Source organism: Drosophila pseudoobscura, chromosome 3, assembly GCF_009870125.1.
Source record: "Drosophila pseudoobscura strain MV-25-SWS-2005 chromosome 3, UCI_Dpse_MV25, whole genome shotgun sequence".
Taxonomy (NCBI): domain Eukaryota; kingdom Metazoa; phylum Arthropoda; class Insecta; order Diptera; family Drosophilidae; genus Drosophila; species Drosophila pseudoobscura.
The window spans coordinates 4,669,894-4,685,536 of NC_046680.1; the positions used below are offsets into that span (position 1 = coordinate 4,669,894).

A 15,643-nucleotide genomic window follows, 5' to 3' on the forward strand; every position below is an offset into this window, starting at 1 on the left:
TGGATTAATATTTGGCAAAGCTTTATTAAAAACGGTGCTCTTACATGCTGAGATAGTAAAAATGCTTGTGTATGTTTAAGATCATTGATCTTGTGCAGTCTTAAGTTTTAGTTTGGTCTGAAGATCAGATTTAAAGTTTTAAAAATTTTCCAGCAAAGAGAACTGTCCGGTCCTTGTTTATGATGTAAAATTTAAATGGATGCTCGGCATAAAAGTGTTTGGAATCTGGCTGGATCCTGGGAATCCGGGAACGCATCATCAACATACCTGTAGATGCATATGACAGTGGGGTCTCGTAGTATCGGAATGGCATTAAATTTTATGGGTGTGGGTGGGTTAGCAGCTCAAAGTTTTAACAATTTTTCAGAAATGTCTGTTTTTGTGTAATGTAATGTATTACTAATGTGATAGTTAAATGGATGATCGACATATATTATATAAGCGATTGGGGCCTGCCTGGGTCTGGTGAATCGAATTAATCACCATTGTTATACCTGGAAATGGAGAAGTAACACAGGACTCGCATGCTTAAATGGCCACTAGGTTATAGTAGCAATGGAGTGTGTACACAGTTTAGATCTTTGTCTGTTTGCCGGCAAAGAGAATGGTCGAATCCTTGTTGATAATGTAATAGTTAAATGGATGATCTGCATAGAATCGAATGGGTTCCGGCTGGAACATAGGCATCGAACACATCATCATTACCATTCCTGAAAAATGGAGCAGAAAGACAGGACGCACATGATTGAATGTATTGCATTTGTTGGGATGTTAGAAAATGAAAGTCGGGGCTCGCACGATTATAAGTGGAAAATGGCAGTAGTCGTTGCTGGTTAATGAATGATTCTAAAGATGGAATTTGATTAATATATTATTTCCTAAATTTTCCACTAATTTCCAGTTGAACAATGCATAACCCTAACAAAGGAACCCGGACACAAACAAAGTTCGAGGAACTTTTAATTTACATTAAAAATAGCTGCCTTTATTGATTCCACATTGAATGAGATTCTATCATAGCTCGTTGTGCGCTGCACCGGACTCAGAGGCCATCTCCTGGGGCCGCACCACAGAGCCCCAGAACAGGGGAAGGTCCGCTCGATGGACCAGAGCATAGATGAATGGATGATCGGCATGGAACTCAATGGGTTCCGCTAATGATACAATACTGCGCTTCATTCGGACCACGGCGCCTGTGGGGAAGATGCGAGAAGACAACACAAGAGACACGGATGAAGAAGTGCGACACAGGCATGCAAAGGATGGAATGCGAGTTCGGTGATCAATTATGGAATGTAAATGGGATTGGATTAGCACTCACCAGTTGCTGCTGCCGCCTCGGTGCCCTCCTCGTTAACATCGATGAATGCTTTGTGGATGATGGCCGACACCTTCAACTGCTCGGGACTCTGAAGCATTTTGTTGAATTCTGCATTGTTGCCGAACATCTTGGACATGCCCAGCTGGTGAGGGAGAGGGAACAACAGACATTAGAACCTGCTTGAAAGCTGCTATTAAAGATTTCGATTCCCACCTGCTTGAATACCTCAGACAGCTCCACCTGGAATTCTGCCCTGAACTTGGGCAGTTTGACCACCACCTCGGTCTTCTGCAGCGACTGGGTGATCACCGACAGCAGCGTTCCCCGTAGTTTTTCCTCCAGTGCCGGCAGGCCAGTCCTGCTATTGGGCAGAACAACCAGCATGGACAAATCCGAGTCCGCGTAGCCCAATTCCAAGGCAGCGGCACCCAGGTCGGGCAGATCTGCATAGCGGAATTTCTTCTTCAAGTTCATCATCGGTACCTTTGTGCTATGCTCCTCGTTCAGGTGGAATAACTCCTGCTGAGTGGCGTGCTGGGGGAACTTGTGCTCCCAGGTGCCCTTGAAGTGGATGGCATTGACCAGGACCAGGCGCGAGTTGGCGTCCAGGGCGCTAGACGGCACCAGGTCCTTGATCAGATTATTGGTACTCTGCTCCACCCACGCGTTGATGGTGCCTGCAGCCTGTGCGCTCTCGGCAAAGTTTACGCTCTGCGCTGCCGAGAGGAACTCCTTGGTGAGCAGCTGGTTGAACTCCTCGCGAAGCGGGTATCCCTGCATCACGAAGATCTTGTTGGCTATGTGCAGGATCTGGCTCTTCTCGTAGGCGGCCAGCACTTGGTGGAAACTCTGGGCTATCTTTGCAGCGTCGCTCGAGACCAGTCCCAGGCCTCGGTCCAGCTCCGCGGCCGTCTCCCCCTCGGCTCCTAGGCGGGCCATGGCCGCGCAGGTCTGTATGGAGAAGGGGGAGAAGACCAGGTTCTCGCCAGGCTTCAGCAGCGACAGCTTCTGGTACACGTTCAGGGAGAAGATGGCCAGCCGGCGTGAGAATTCCACTTCTTTGGTTTCTGGCATCGTGACGTCACTGGTGGTCTGGACCGGCTCGACGAACGGAGAAAGGGTGATGGTAAGGAAGAGCAGCGAGGGCAGCCAGCAAGCTGCAAGGGAAAGAGTGGAATGAGCTTTGATTTCATATGAAGATTTGTATACAATATTTATGTAATTTTTGTGAACCGATGAGTCACCTCCACAAATGTTCGTCACTGTTCCACTACGTTTTGCCGTCTCGATGGGGATTTACACGACTCTTTTATCTGAAATATTTACTGCGTCCGCTAACTGTTGATTTGAGCTTTCTCCAGTACCGCCCCTCTTCTTTATTTTCGATTTGTTTGCTTTTGTTTTCTTTTGTCCGCTGCCCGCACGCTCTTGGTTCCAAATGAATGGCGCTCTCCGAGTGCTCATCGATTTTATGCTTTTATATCTGGCCACACCACAACAACAATTGGTTCTCTTGCCGCTCACATCCAATATATGCATGTGAATATATCCAAAGTATACTAACACAAGGTGGTGCATTCCCAGAAAGCTCTCTTGGACATTATGCAAGTTGGTGTATTAATTAACATTATTTAATAATAGTGATAATAAAACAAGTCATTTTTTAATTTTGATTTCACAGCTCCACAAAACACATCTATTCCTTACTGCTTCTCACTCGCATCAAACATGGCGTCTAAGACCAGAAAAGAGGGAGTACACACCCTTCCATAATTGTATCATGCCTATGACATCACACCAAAACTAAATAAACTGGTTCTTCTCTTTATATTTACATCCACTGCTAGTTCTCTTAGCTCTGTAACTTTAATCAACGCGCACTGTTCTCTTCTCTCGTAGCTCTCTTACCATTTAATTCCACAGGTCTATGCATTCTCCAAGGTGTACTTTTCTAGCGCATTTAATCAACCTATTTCCACAAATGTACGTTCCATACTGACTCCAGTGTGCTCTTATCAGCCCAAGCCTGGTTCTGGCACACAGCGAGCTCCGCTTAAATATTTCTAGAATGCTGATAAGAAAACAAACCCCAATGTTTGTTTTTTTACTGTTTCGAAAATACTATCGCGTAAACAATATATGTAACTCTATGCACCTTTAAAGATTCGAGTTGTATTCTTATTTCATTAATTTTAGAATAATAATTTATGATAGAATAATAATTTATGTTACACCCCAGCCGTCACGCTTCCCACAAAGAGGATGCCATGATTGCGATCACAGATCGTATAGTAGAAGGGTCTGTTGGCGTGAAAGGCCTTTGGTCGATCCACTGGGGTGGCGGGCAGGCTTCGCATTACCATAACAGCAGCTAGTGAGAGGAATGGAAGTGTTAGTCCGGTAGAAATTCCCTTGGGCACTCACCCGTTGCGGCGGCCGCTTCCGTTCCCACCTCGTTGACATCTATGAAGGCTTTGTGTAATATCTGGGAGACCTTGATGGCCTCCTGGTACTCCAAAATCTGGCCCAGCTCGGCCTCGTCGCTGAATATACGCTTTATGCCCATCTAAGAAACGTCAAGGATTTTACATCGACTGTTTTTCAACAAACGATTAGCCACGCTAACCTTCTTAAAGGCTGAGGACAACTCCTGCTCAAATTCGACTCTAAACTTAGGGATCTTGACATCAACTTTTATGAGGGACATGTCGGATGTAATAGCCTTTAAGGAGGTGGTCGGTAGCTTTTGCTCCAGAGTCTTCAGACCTGTACTTTCGTTGGGCAAAATTATAATCATGGATAGGTTGCAGTCTGTGTATAGCATTTTGATGGCTCTTGCCCCCAGTTTGGGCAGTTCCGCATACATAAACTTGTGCACAACCTTCATCATGGACACCTTGATGGGTTTGCCCTTCTCCAGGAAAAACTCCTCCTCGCGCGTATCCTCCTCATCGAACCTTATGGACCAGACGCCCTTAAAGTAGATGGCATTGACTAGGACCAGGTGAGTGCTGTTGGTCAGGGCGCCCGGACTGACAATATTCTTGATGAGCTTGTTGGTCTCCTCCTCCACCCAACTGTTGATGGTCTCCGCAGCTGAGCTGCTCCCGAAGTCAATGCTCATCGGCTTGGAGTGATACTTCTTCTCCAGAATACTGGCAAACCTCTGATTGGGCTTGCACTCCTTCATGATGAACAGCTTGTTTGCCATCTTCAGAGCCTTGCACTGCCGAAAGGCAGAGAATACAGCCTCGAAGCCATCGGCTATTTTGTCCACATTGCTGGCACTGAACCGCAGTCCCTCGTCCAGTTCCCGGGCTGTGGCCGTCCCCTCCTCTGCCCCCATGCGCACCATTGCCGCACACATTTGTATGGACAGGGGCGAGTAAATGAGATTCTTGCCGGGATTCGCATTGCTTAATTGCTCATGCAGGCCATAGCCGAACTCCTCCAGGTTCTTGGTTGCACTAGGGTCTGTCATCGTTGTTTATCGGAGCAACTTCTTATGCTGGAATATAATGGATGGGTTACTCATTCCCAATATCTCTTTGTAGCTTTCTCTCTTTCTCCCAGCTTTCTTCCCAGACTAGCTATCGCCTATACTAGTAGAGCCTGAATCGCTCGTCTTCTGATTAATATCAGCTGTATGTTCTCTCTCTCGCGCTGAGGCACTTGCTTCCACTCTTGGAATTTATCTAATCGAGACACAGTGCGCTCTGAGTACCGGTCTGAGTCACGATAAACACCCACACCGCTGGGCGTTAGTCAGCTTCGTACCGCCAGCCGAACACCTACCACCGAGAGCTGCACTGCTCGATTCCGTTTCCAATATTTAATTATATTTCTATCTCCTCGTCGAGAAGTAAGTAAACAATCAATCAGAGCGTCGCTGGCATGGCGCAGAGACTCGGTTATTCTCACCTGCTGAAGCCAATCAACTCTTATCAGCAGATGTCCACGACTTCTGCCTTTCATTCCCTGCCAGCAGCAATTGGCGGATTATCGGACAGTTATCGACACAAACAAATTAAAAACAGATTCCAATTTGACAGAAGTTTCCAAACACTAAGCAAAATCGAAGTTTTTTTATTATCGAGGGAGGCGACTCATCATCATATTATATAGGTAGTACACACATATGTCGCCCATGAGACAATTTCACATCACGATATCATATTGGCTATATGGGACAAAAATTAATTCAAAGTATTTGAAGGTGATTTCGACTATCGGTGCCACAACCATCCATCTATTGCTGAGAAGCTCATTGACATTCGAAAGTGAAAAAATACACCAAATTGATTTTAAAAAGTGGGATGAAATATATTTTTGTACTTGCAGATGACGCTGGCCGAGGATAGCAGAAATCAGTTTTCTCGGGAACTGGTGGATGCCATCACCAAGAATGTTCTCCAGCAGAGTAGCCAGCCAGGCGTCAACACAGTCTACTCGCCGGCCTCCATACAAAGCTGTCTGACGCTGGCCTTCATGGGGGCATCCGGATCGACGGCCGAAGAGTTGCGGAAGAGCCTGCACCTGGGCCCGGGCGACAAGGCGCACATTGCCCGATCCTTTGGCGAGTTCTGGACAACCAACTGCCACTACGGCGATAGGGGACCCCTTCTGAAGTCTCTGAACCGCTTGTATGTGAACGAAACACTGGAACTGCAACCGGAGTTCAATGTGTTTGCCTGGGACTTCTTTAAGTCCAAGGCAGAGCCTGTAAAGTTCTCCGACGCCGTGGCCGTGACGGGGCAGATCAACTCCTGGGTAAAGGAGCAGACGGAAGACAAAATCAGAGAGCTGCTGCAGGCCGATGCGGTCGACCAGGACACGAGTGCGGTGCTCATCAACGCTCTGTACTTCAAGGGCAAATGGAAGAAGCCGTTCACTCCCGAGGTCACGCAACAGGACGACTTCTTTTTGAATTTGCGAGACAGCGTTAAGGTGGACATGATGTACCAGGAGGACAAGTTCAAGTACGCCGAGCTGCCCCTCTTGCAAGCACGGGCCGTGCAGCTACCCTACGAGAACTCGAACATCTCCATGCTGATCATCTTGCCCGACACTACGTGCGGCATACTAGATCTGGAGGAGCGCTTGAAGTCGGTGGATCTGGCCGATATTGAGGGGGCCATGACCTTGGATGATGTCGATATAGCCTTGCCCAAGCTGACCATCGAATTCGATGTGGATCTCAAGAACGTACTCAATCAGGTGAGAAGAGCGTGCCCCGTCTGATGATCCGAACTGATCTGATGTTTTTCGGTAGCTGGGGATATCGGAGGTATTTGGCAACGAGGCCAATCTGGACGGACTCTTCACCACAAAGACGGGGCAGAAGATCTCGGCGGCCAAGCATCGCGGATACATCAGCATCAACGAGGCAGGGTCTGAGGCTGCGGCCGCGACATGTGAGTTGATTTTCCCCTATTCCGGCAATGACGTTTCCAGCTAATTGCTTATGCTTACATGCTTCCCCTTGCAGTCATGAAAATTGTGCCGATGAGTCTGAACATGAGCAAGAAGCTGTTCAAAGTGGACCACCCATTCGTTTTCTATATACGCTGCAGCCAGGCGGTCTTCTTCGCCGGTCGCGTCGTCTCCCCCAGTGATCTGAAGAGAGAGTCCATTGCATCACTGGACACTTCAAGTTCTGCTAATATCAGCCAAGAGAGTAAATAAAATCATTTGACAACCCACTCAATCGTTTCAATTGAGCTGCAGTCAGAGCCCGCAATCTTCTACTAGCTGCCGTGTATAACACGTCTCAGAGCAATCTCCGCTCTATTCATAGGCACACTCATCGGCGAACAGTTCTTTGGAGGCAATCAAATGATATTCTACATGTGTAAGTTGGAGGCTGAGATCAATAGCTGGCTGAGTCTAAAGTTCACGCTATCCCCATCTCGCCGCAGGCCTTACGCTCTTGGCAGCCTTTGTGGCCTGCCAAGCCTCGGAGGAGATTTACCAAATACTGGCAAAAGATTATTATGCCAGCAAGAATCTCATCATCTCCCCCTTCGCCATCGATACCATCCTTAGTCTGGTCTACATGGGAGCTGCAGGCGCTACCGCCACAGAGCTGCAAAACTACCTGAAATTATCCTCAGAGGACAAGCAACTGGTGACCAGCAAGTACAACGAGGTCCTCGACGGCCTCTTCCAGCCACGAGCGGATGGTCCCACCTTGAAGCTGGCAAACCGCATTTATGTCAACGATCGTTTCCGTTTGAAGGAGGAGTATAATCAGGTGGTTCGTGACGCCTTTCATGCTGATGCACAGATGTTTAGCGTCGCCGGCGGGGTGGATCCGACAGAAAGTATCAACAAGTGGGTACAGGAACAGACGAATGGCAAGATCTTGAATCTTCTGGAGCCCGACAGCCTCAAGCCCGACGTGATGGCAGTGCTACTGAATGCTATCTACTTCAAGGGTGAGTGGCAGTCAAAGTTCGATGCCAGTAACACTCAGGAGGGCAATTTCTGGGTGACGGGACAAGAAACGGTTCCGGTTCAGATGATGTCTCAAACGGGTTACTTTAAGGCCCGCTACTTCACCGATCTCCAGGCACAAGTGATCGAGCTCCCGTACCTGAACTCCAACCTTTCCATGTTCCTGTTCCTGCCCAAGGAACGCGATGGCCTCAGAGCTATGGAGCAGAAAATCTCTGGCTTCTCTCGGCATATGCATTGTATGGAGGCTGTTGTGAAGTTGCCTAAGTTCAAAATAGAGTACGGCGAAGACCTTAAGGGAACCCTCCAAAAGGTAAAAGAAAAATAGTCCACTATACATGTGCCTCGTTCAACCTCACCCTTGCAGTTGGGAATCCGAGAGCTGTTCACCGACGATTCCGATCTGAGCGGCCTATTGGCAGATAAGGCCAATGGAAAGATCAGCAAATTCGCTCACAAAGCGGTTTTGGATGTCAACGAGGAGGGGGCCGAGGCCTCTGCCGCCACATGTACGTGCGATTTGCTTATCAGACCTGATTATGGGTCTATGATTATACTCACGTACATAAATGTTTATATATTTGGTGATTCACAGATGGAATGATCACCAATCGCTCGAGCTTCACCATGGTGCTTAGCTTCGATCATCCCTTTGCTTTCGTCATACGGGATCAGAGAACTATCTACTTCCAGGGTCATGTGGTCAGCCCCTGAGTAATCGTTATGCTGTGTACGGATGTCAAATTAAACGAAAATATTATCAAAACATATAAACAACAAGCGGGATCGCGGCAAGGGCAGCGACTCTACTTTTATAACCGGTACTCAGTCAGTATAAATGTGAACTTATGATTTAGGTAATTTATACAATATATTTTATATAAAAATATAATTAATCGTCGGAATTAGTATTCTGTCTCTCTCTCTCTTTTGGAATCTCTGCTCTTAAAAGGTAAGAATTGATGAGAGATGGCGAGCTCCCTCTCAATTTTAAATTTTTCAACTTATCTTGAGAGATGGAAAAAACATAGATTGAGAGAAAGGAACCCCGACTGCTAGTTATGTTTTAGGAAATTTTATTTTCCTTTGCAACATACTGGTTCTTATTTATTTTCATACCCGATGATCAATTCCTACTGATAACAGTTTTCAGCTCGAATAGGCCCTTTTTGACTTGTTGCTTCGAACCCCCAAATGAGGATTTTTTGCGGGAGGGTGCTTATTTCGGCACACCTGAATTGGAGTACCAAATTTGACCGAGGTCCAAGGTGATCTCAACGATTCGAGCAGTTCTGGAGGTGGAATGGTTCCCAACAAAATAAATATTCAATTTGTGGTGGTTTTAGTTTTATTTTCTTAATCTCCTTATTTCACTTCTGTTCTCATTTCTCGTCGATCGTCGAATATGGATATCCCTCTTATCGCACTATCGTATCGCATAAGACTTATCACAGTATAATATCGGGATCGGCTAGGGTTAATATCGGTAAGGGCTAATATGGGGTTGGTTAGGTTTAATATCGGTGTTGCCTTACAAACTATGGAGTTTCGGTGCATACTAGTTATACCCGATACTCAAAATGAGTATTGGGGTATAAAAGATTTGTGGTTAAAATGGATGTGTGTAACGTCCAGAAGGAATCGTTTCCGACCCCACAAAGTATATATATTCTTGATCAGCATCAATAGCCGAGTCCATTGAGCCCTGTCTGTCTGTCCGTCCGTCCGACTACAAGAGCTAGAGCAACGACATTTTATATCCGGACTTCTGTGATATGTCACTGTTACAAGTATATTTAAAAACTTTTCACCGCCCACTTCCGCCCCCACAAAGGACGGGGATGCCACACAATTTCAAAGATACGAGAAAACCGAAAACGCCGAATCGTAGAGGATGACTATATCTTCTGAGCCAGATCGTATAATTATTATAGCCAGAATCAATAAAACAATTTCATTATCTCTCGCTCTGTCTCTCTCTAACACACAGGTTTCATGGTCGGCTTTGCCTATTGCAAAATGTGAGTTCTTAGACCTTAGAGACTATAAAAGCTAGAGCAACCAAAATTTTGACCCACACTCCTGTGATATCGGACCTTGACGAGTTAGTTTCAAAATTTCACAATCATAGGGAATCACCTTATCTATGAGATTGCTGAATCTGGATTAGATCGGATCATTTTTATAGCCAAAAGGAACAAATTAACATGCAATGGCTACGCAGCGCCCGACGACATGTTCAGACACGTTTTCTGTCTCTCCCGCAGGCACACATTGTCGCTCAATGTAGCCATATTGACTATGTATCGGATATATGTACATGTAGAGTTGCGGTCTGCGCAGCAACTCACAACGTTTCCCCTCGGTTTGTTTGCACGAATGTGCGATTCATATACAACATATGTACAGTTTTTAATGTTTATTTAGGTCTACAGAAACCCTATGGCTTATTACTCTTATCATGAATTTTATCATGCTTATTCATAGCTACATCCCACGGCCTGTTACATATTTAATATTCATATTTTTTGTAAATATTTTGTTTTACATATTTATGGAGGCCAGTAGTGCAACTTTGACTTCTTAGCGTCAATCCATCTGTGAATCACCAAATATATAATGATTTATGTACGTTACTATAGATCGTAACCATGTTCATGTGTGAACACCCGTAGAAGATAGAATAAATTTTCTAAATTCAAAACATGTCAGCTGAAGAATAAAGCGTTTATTGCAAGATTTTTCATTGTGAGAATGAGTTTTAAAAAGGCCTTCATATAAAGCCATATATTTACGTAGATACATATGTACATGTTAAACTGCCACTTTAACGTCCTCTTTTATATAATTAAGCAGTATCGTATCGCATAAGACTTATCACAGTATAATATCGGGATCGGCTAGGGTTAATATCAGTAAGGGCTAATATGGGGTTGGTTAGGTTTAATATCGGTGTTGCCGATTTATTAGATTTTCATAGCTCATATTGTATATCAATGGAATAATTGTTCATAAATGTATTCTCAGTTATACAAATCTAATGCTTATTGAAATTATTAAAACTTATATATTAAAAGAGGAGATATTTTTTGAATATTTGAAGTGAATCTTCAAATTCCAATTAATTAAATTCCAATTCAAATTACTCGAGTAAATATACATGTCAAAATATGTGTTGAAATAGAAAAAGAGACAACACGTCAGCTGTTCATTGGCTAAAGGCATTGAGGTTAAAGAAGTCAGTTTTCTCTAGAACGTCGGGCTGTATCTATCTCTCTGGCTGAAGTCCGGCATTCTAAATTTACTAGCATTCTAGTATTGGGAACTCCGACTATCAATTCTTCGTATTTCGTAGGTGTGGAAGTAAGTAAGATATATATATTTTTATATAGAAAACTGTTTCAATGTCAATGTTGTTGATGCTTAGTTCTAAACAAAATGACATCACCGTAGGCCAAAAAAAGCATAAAGAGCACCAAAGAGAGTGCGTGCGGAAAGAGTGGATATTAAGGGAGTATTCCAGTTTCTCAGTATCTTGAGAATTAAGAGAGAATTTTTAAGAGAAATGCATGTGGCTGAGAAGCATGTTAAAACCAGAATCAGCACAGATAACGATAAAAATAAAAATATTTCTGTAAGTACGTATATAAGGAGATCACGGAATTTGGGTAGATCATTCAGCTTCATTATGTTGGGTAGGAGACACTAATTTTTTATCGTAGGACTTCCCATCTAATCACTTTGTGTGATCCTTTTTCCCAGCTTCCGAGCACACAGCATCCAAGGCCGCACTCTCACTGTTGCTCCTCCTGGGCTCTGTTCTGACTATGGCCAAGTCCGTTAACAATGGAGCACAATGGAAAGTTTTCCTTAGTGCTTTTCGGACACCTGGCGAAGTCGGAGGCTGGTGGAAATCTCGTGTTCTCGCCGTCGTCTATCAGGACAGGCCTGGCTTTGGCCTACCTAGGCTCCGAGGGCACGACTGCAGAGGAGCTGAAGCAAGGCCTCGCATTGGAGGGAGCCGACAAGAATGAGGTTGGCCAACGATTCGCTCAGCTCTTGGCCAAAGGACAAACGAAAACTAAGGAGGATGAGGATGGCGTGCAGTTCAACTATGCCAACCGTCTCTACGTAGCTGAGCGCTTCAGGCTGGCCCAGGCCTATCAACAATTGGCCGCTGAAGGCTTCGACGCAGCTGCCGAGAAAGTAAACTTCGCTCAAGGCTCGAAGGTGGCCCAGAAAATAAATTCCTGGGTAGAAGGGCAGACCCATAATCAAATTAAGGACCTTATTAGCGCCGACTCCCTCGACGCTGAGACGGTCGCCATCCTGATCAATGCGATCTACTTCAAAGCCGACTGGGTGCACAGTTTCGCCGATTACAAAACGGACCTGAAAGACTTTGTCCGCCATAATGGAGCCAGGGTTAAGGTGAACACCATGTATCAGTCCGACTTTTTCAGGTACGGCGAGCTGTCCTCTCTGAAAGCAAAGGCATTGGAAATGCCCTACAAAGGCACGGACATTGTGTTCCTGATCATTCTGCCTCTGGAGGAGCAGGGACTGCCCGAACTTGAGCAAAAGCTTAGTGGACATGGCCTGAACGTGATTAGTTCGCAGTTGACCAGACAGATGGTGGAGATACAGCTACCCAAATTCAAGTTCGAGTTCGATGTGTCCCTGAAGCCTGCGCTGAAGGAGGTGAGTATGAATAGGAGAAGGAGGAGGATATGAGAACCGATGTGTAGCCGATGCATGATGCTTTCAGATGGGTATCGAAGCCCCGTTCGGTCCTCAAGCTAACTTCAGCAGCCTGCTCCAGACCCCGGACCCCCTGAAGATCACCGAGGTGAAGCACAAGGCTCTCATCGAGGTAGACGAGAACGGAACCACTGCCAGTGCCGCCACAGCAGTCAAGTTCTCACTAGAATCTGCGTTCATGGGGGAAGTACAGCAGTTCACCGCAGACCACCCCTTTTTCTTTGCCATCAAGGACGCGCAGAGCACCTACTTCTTGGGCCACGTTAACCAGCCCTAAGCTAAAGTTTCGTTGCGGTAAGTGTTTCCAATAAATTGAGTGAAACTTATGAAGTTCCTGCGGTCAATAAATGCCATCTGATGTCAAGTGCAAAAGACAGACGAGTTGTTGATTAGTTTCGGTTGCATAATGCTGAGGGCCACGGCCACGGCCACGTGAAGATGCTGTGGCTGTAATTAAACTCTCCCGAGCTGCAGTTGACATTGATTTGGGAGGCGGACTTGCTCTTGGTATGCTCTTGGCCGTGCGCCCGCCGCCCGCCTGACAGTTTGGCAGTACTGTATCAGTCCGGCAGGTGTGTACACATATGTGCAGCGGGCCATATATCAAAGTTAGTATAGCTATCAATCCATGACACAGCAGGCAGCAAATGGAGAGAGAGAAGGAGGAAAGAAATACGAGAATCTGCTCAGGGAAGAGGAAAAGCTGGGAATTTGAATGGCAGTGGTAAGTGGCCAAAGACCAAGCACACGGGCACACGGGACTGATGGACACACGAGCACACGGGCACACGGGCACACGGGACAGATGGAGACGCAAATGGCCGAAACTGTGTTGGCAATTTGCTGCAATCATCTACATGCAGCTTACAATTCCCCTTGGTTCGCACTCCCCACTCCCACACCTCTCGTGTTTTTTCCGAGTGCATCTAGATTGCTGTTGTCTGTGCTTTTTGTTGGCTACTTTTTGGCAAGCGAATTGTTGGCGTGGATTTCTCAAGACCCTTGACGGATGATAGTCCAGGACACACACACACACACACGAGAATCGGATCCTTTTGGCCTGACCTCTTGTGGCAGATATTTGCATGTTTCTAAACAGGTGTAAATTAAATTTGACAACTTTTACGGCTGCCTGGGACAGCGCTGGACAAAGGCCGTCTGTCTGCCTTTCTGCCTGTCCTGTCCTTGTGCTTGTTGTCCCTGGTGGCAGATTTAATTCAATTTTGTGAGTTTTACATTGCTTTGAGGGCAGGCCATAATTAAAGTTTATTGTTTGTCGATTCATGTCGAACAGATGCAGCTGACATGCAGGAGAGTGTAGCAAATGAAGCCGTTGTGCACGCGTTCAGAAAAATGTCAATTAAAACCATGCGGTTGCTTTGTTTCATCCTGTTGAATTCAACAGTTTCTTCCACTTCTGTGCCACTGTCGAAGGTCGCTGCGACTCAGGCCGCTACGCGTTCTCCCTGCTCAGCAAATGTCGCTAATTGGTGGCTAGGGCAATGCCAAAAACTTCGACGGCGTTGTCGTTGTCGTTGTCCTGGGCAACGCTTCGAGTTTCCGTCAGCAAATTGAAATTGAAATGACAACGGGACAGAACGGAAACAAAAGACAGGAGGAGCCAGAAGGAGGTGGAGCAGCCGCAGTTCCAGTGCGAAATGAAAGGGAAATGCAACTCGCGAATCTGCAAATAAGAAATTTAACGACAACACCCAAGGCTGGGGCTGATGTGGCCTCAGAGGTAGCTCCTGCAGGTGGAGTGGTAGGGAAACTGATACGCTTCCCCGGACCTTCCTGGGCCACTGCCTGCACGTGGGGGGTCTTGCATGTGTGGGCATTCCTGCGTTTGACAGTCCTGACAGCTCGCTGGCTCATTCTGCCCAATTGACGGTTGATGGCTGATGGCTGATGGCTGATGGCTGATCCAGCATGTGCAGCTGTTAGCCCATACTGTGGATGGTGATGGCAGTCGTAATTGTGCAATTAGTTATCAGTTGCAGGTGCACTCAAAGGGAAAACAAACTACTTGTTTGCGTTTTTTCGCCCAATGCATAATAATTTTCCACATGAGCGAGTGACCGCAAAAATTCTAAACTTCATGGCAATCCTTTCAGCCACCAGGTGGCCTTGTACGTATGCACACAGTTATTCCATATGCAGCAGGCAGCAGACAAATGGAACTGCCCAAATTGTATTTGTAACTTCTTTCAAGGACGTATGACAAGTTTGGTAATTAAGGAATTATGTCAGCCATCCAGAGTGTTCTCTAACCACCTCTCCACCTCTTTATACGAGTGAATGCGAGTATGTCTGCTGGAGGCAAGGCACATCTTGATTGCTTTCGGTTGCCTTGGTTTTTACACACACATATGTATGAATGAGTCGTGTGTTGTATATTGCAGTTTTGCAATTGGCATTTAATTTTCAGGAGTTACTCTGTTAGGACCGAATCATCTTGCACTGTAAGGACTCCCAGTTGCAAGTGAAATATTCATTGAATACAGGGACAAGGACCACCCACAAAGCGTAGACTCCTGCAACACCCCCACCGCACCTCACCGTACAGCACCACACCACACAGCAGCACAGTTACGTTACATGGCCAGGGCACCACAAAAATGATAATAAAATACCAACACGCTTCGGTGGCTACTGGACACAATTTACCGCTCGTCTAGGCATCGTTGATTCCGGGCCAAAAAGGGGCGAAGCGTCAGGAAAAACAAGCTAACGCTCTCCTCACGGACAACAGGACAACCGGACAGCTGGACAGCCGGACAGATGGACAGCCGGACAGCAGCTGCCAATGTGCGTATCTGGACGAGGCAGGTTAATGAAATACTTCAGCCTTTTAGCTGAAAGTTGCCTGCCTGTCTAAAGGGCATCGCTCCTCTACCGGATGTCCCTTTTTGTGCCCTGGCCGACTATGTGTGGGCGGGTGTTTGGTTGAAGCTCGGGGCGTTGCGGAAAAGTGCAAAACATTGTTAACACTTTAAATTTAATACCTGCTATTGAATATTAACGAGGAGTGCAAATGCAGGATATGCTCAGAGGCAGGCAATTATCACGCATACGAGTTGCCTTCCACTTCTGTTTCCTCTACGC

General features: G+C 46.1%; 4 protein-coding genes and 1 long non-coding RNA gene across 10 annotated transcripts; 4 read left to right on the forward strand and 1 right to left on the reverse strand.

Annotated features, from left to right (window-relative positions):
* Positions 1-5,337, reverse strand: Spn42Da (Serpin 42Da). The gene is made up of 9 exons (XM_033377512.1): positions 5,243-5,337; positions 3,948-4,829; positions 3,746-3,887; positions 3,551-3,692; positions 2,566-2,591; positions 1,535-2,478; positions 1,322-1,463; positions 1,018-1,193; positions 1-319 (listed from the first exon to the last, which is right to left on the reverse strand). Exons 2-9 carry the CDS (start codon positions 4,800-4,802, stop codon positions 131-133), a joined length of 2,616 nt encoding a protein of 871 aa, XP_033233403.1. The 5' UTR covers positions 4,803-4,829; positions 5,243-5,337; the 3' UTR covers positions 1-130.
* Positions 5,077-7,023, forward strand: Spn42Dc (Serpin 42Dc). 3 transcript variants are annotated; one of them, XM_015183589.2, is made up of 4 exons: positions 5,077-5,183; positions 5,663-6,538; positions 6,594-6,735; positions 6,810-7,023. In XM_015183589.2, the coding sequence occupies exons 2-4, from the start codon at positions 5,663-5,665 to the stop codon at positions 7,004-7,006; spliced, it is 1,215 nt and encodes a 404-aa protein (XP_015039075.2). In that variant the 5' UTR covers positions 5,077-5,183; the 3' UTR covers positions 7,007-7,023. The 3 variants fall into 3 exon arrangements, with proteins under 3 accessions (XP_015039075.2, XP_015039076.2, XP_001360166.3); XM_015183590.2 differs by lacking the exon at positions 5,077-5,183 and adding an exon at positions 5,384-5,537; XM_001360129.4 differs by lacking the exon at positions 5,077-5,183 and adding an exon at positions 5,439-5,601.
* Positions 7,024-7,036: 13 nt separating this feature from the next.
* Positions 7,037-8,543, forward strand: Spn42Dd (Serpin 42Dd). Its single transcript, XM_002138135.3, has 4 exons — positions 7,037-7,172; positions 7,240-8,090; positions 8,145-8,286; positions 8,373-8,543. The coding sequence occupies exons 1-4, from the start codon at positions 7,157-7,159 to the stop codon at positions 8,489-8,491; spliced, it is 1,128 nt and encodes a 375-aa protein (XP_002138171.2). The 5' UTR covers positions 7,037-7,156; the 3' UTR covers positions 8,492-8,543.
* A 2,281-nt stretch (positions 8,544-10,824) lies between these two features.
* Positions 10,825-12,914, forward strand: Spn42De (Serpin 42De). 3 transcript variants are annotated; one of them, XM_015183591.2, is made up of 3 exons: positions 10,825-11,140; positions 11,540-12,478; positions 12,546-12,914. In XM_015183591.2, the coding sequence occupies exons 2-3, from the start codon at positions 11,624-11,626 to the stop codon at positions 12,813-12,815; spliced, it is 1,125 nt and encodes a 374-aa protein (XP_015039077.2). In that variant the 5' UTR covers positions 10,825-11,140; positions 11,540-11,623; the 3' UTR covers positions 12,816-12,914. The 3 variants fall into 3 exon arrangements, with proteins under 3 accessions (XP_015039077.2, XP_033233597.1, XP_033233596.1); XM_033377706.1 differs by having other exon boundaries at positions 10,825-11,132; XM_033377705.1 differs by lacking the exon at positions 10,825-11,140 and adding an exon at positions 11,231-11,472.
* Positions 12,915-12,987: 73 nt separating this feature from the next.
* LOC26534347 (uncharacterized) lies at positions 12,988-13,759 on the forward strand. Of its 2 annotated transcripts, none has more exons than XR_001452031.2 (2): positions 12,988-13,110; positions 13,176-13,759. It is a non-coding gene; the product is annotated as an uncharacterized lncRNA (long non-coding RNA). The 2 variants fall into 2 exon arrangements; XR_001452032.2 differs by having other exon boundaries at positions 12,990-13,110; positions 13,179-13,759.
* Positions 13,760-15,643: the final 1,884 nt, after the last annotated feature.

Excerpts from the sequence above, each read along its gene's own strand:
- Spn42Da (XM_033377512.1), bottom strand. The coding sequence starts at position 4,802 with ATGACAGACCCTAGTGCAACCAAGAACCTGGAGGAGTTCGGCTATGGC. Across the intron at positions 1,464-1,534 it reads TGTCTGAGGTATTCAAGCAG|CTGGGCATGTCCAAGATGTT; the intron begins GTGGGAATCGAA and ends CTCCCTCACCAG. Across the intron at positions 320-1,017 it reads GTGCAGCGCACAACGAGCTA|AATTTAATGCCATTCCGATA; the intron begins TGATAGAATCTC and ends CCACACCCATAA.
- Spn42Dc (XM_015183590.2), top strand. The coding sequence starts at position 5,460 with ATGTCGCCCATGAGACAATTTCACATCACGATATCATATTGGCTATAT. Across the intron at positions 5,538-5,662 it reads TTAATTCAAAGTATTTGAAG|ATGACGCTGGCCGAGGATAG; the intron begins GTGATTTCGACT and ends TTGTACTTGCAG. Across the intron at positions 6,736-6,809 it reads TGAGGCTGCGGCCGCGACAT|TCATGAAAATTGTGCCGATG; the intron begins GTGAGTTGATTT and ends TTCCCCTTGCAG.
- Spn42Dd (XM_002138135.3), top strand. Across the intron at positions 8,091-8,144 it reads TTAAGGGAACCCTCCAAAAG|TTGGGAATCCGAGAGCTGTT; the intron begins GTAAAAGAAAAA and ends TCACCCTTGCAG. Across the intron at positions 8,287-8,372 it reads CGAGGCCTCTGCCGCCACAT|ATGGAATGATCACCAATCGC; the intron begins GTACGTGCGATT and ends GGTGATTCACAG.
- Spn42De (XM_015183591.2), top strand. The coding sequence starts at position 11,624 with ATGGAGCACAATGGAAAGTTTTCCTTAGTGCTTTTCGGACACCTGGCG. Across the intron at positions 12,479-12,545 it reads TGAAGCCTGCGCTGAAGGAG|ATGGGTATCGAAGCCCCGTT; the intron begins GTGAGTATGAAT and ends TGATGCTTTCAG.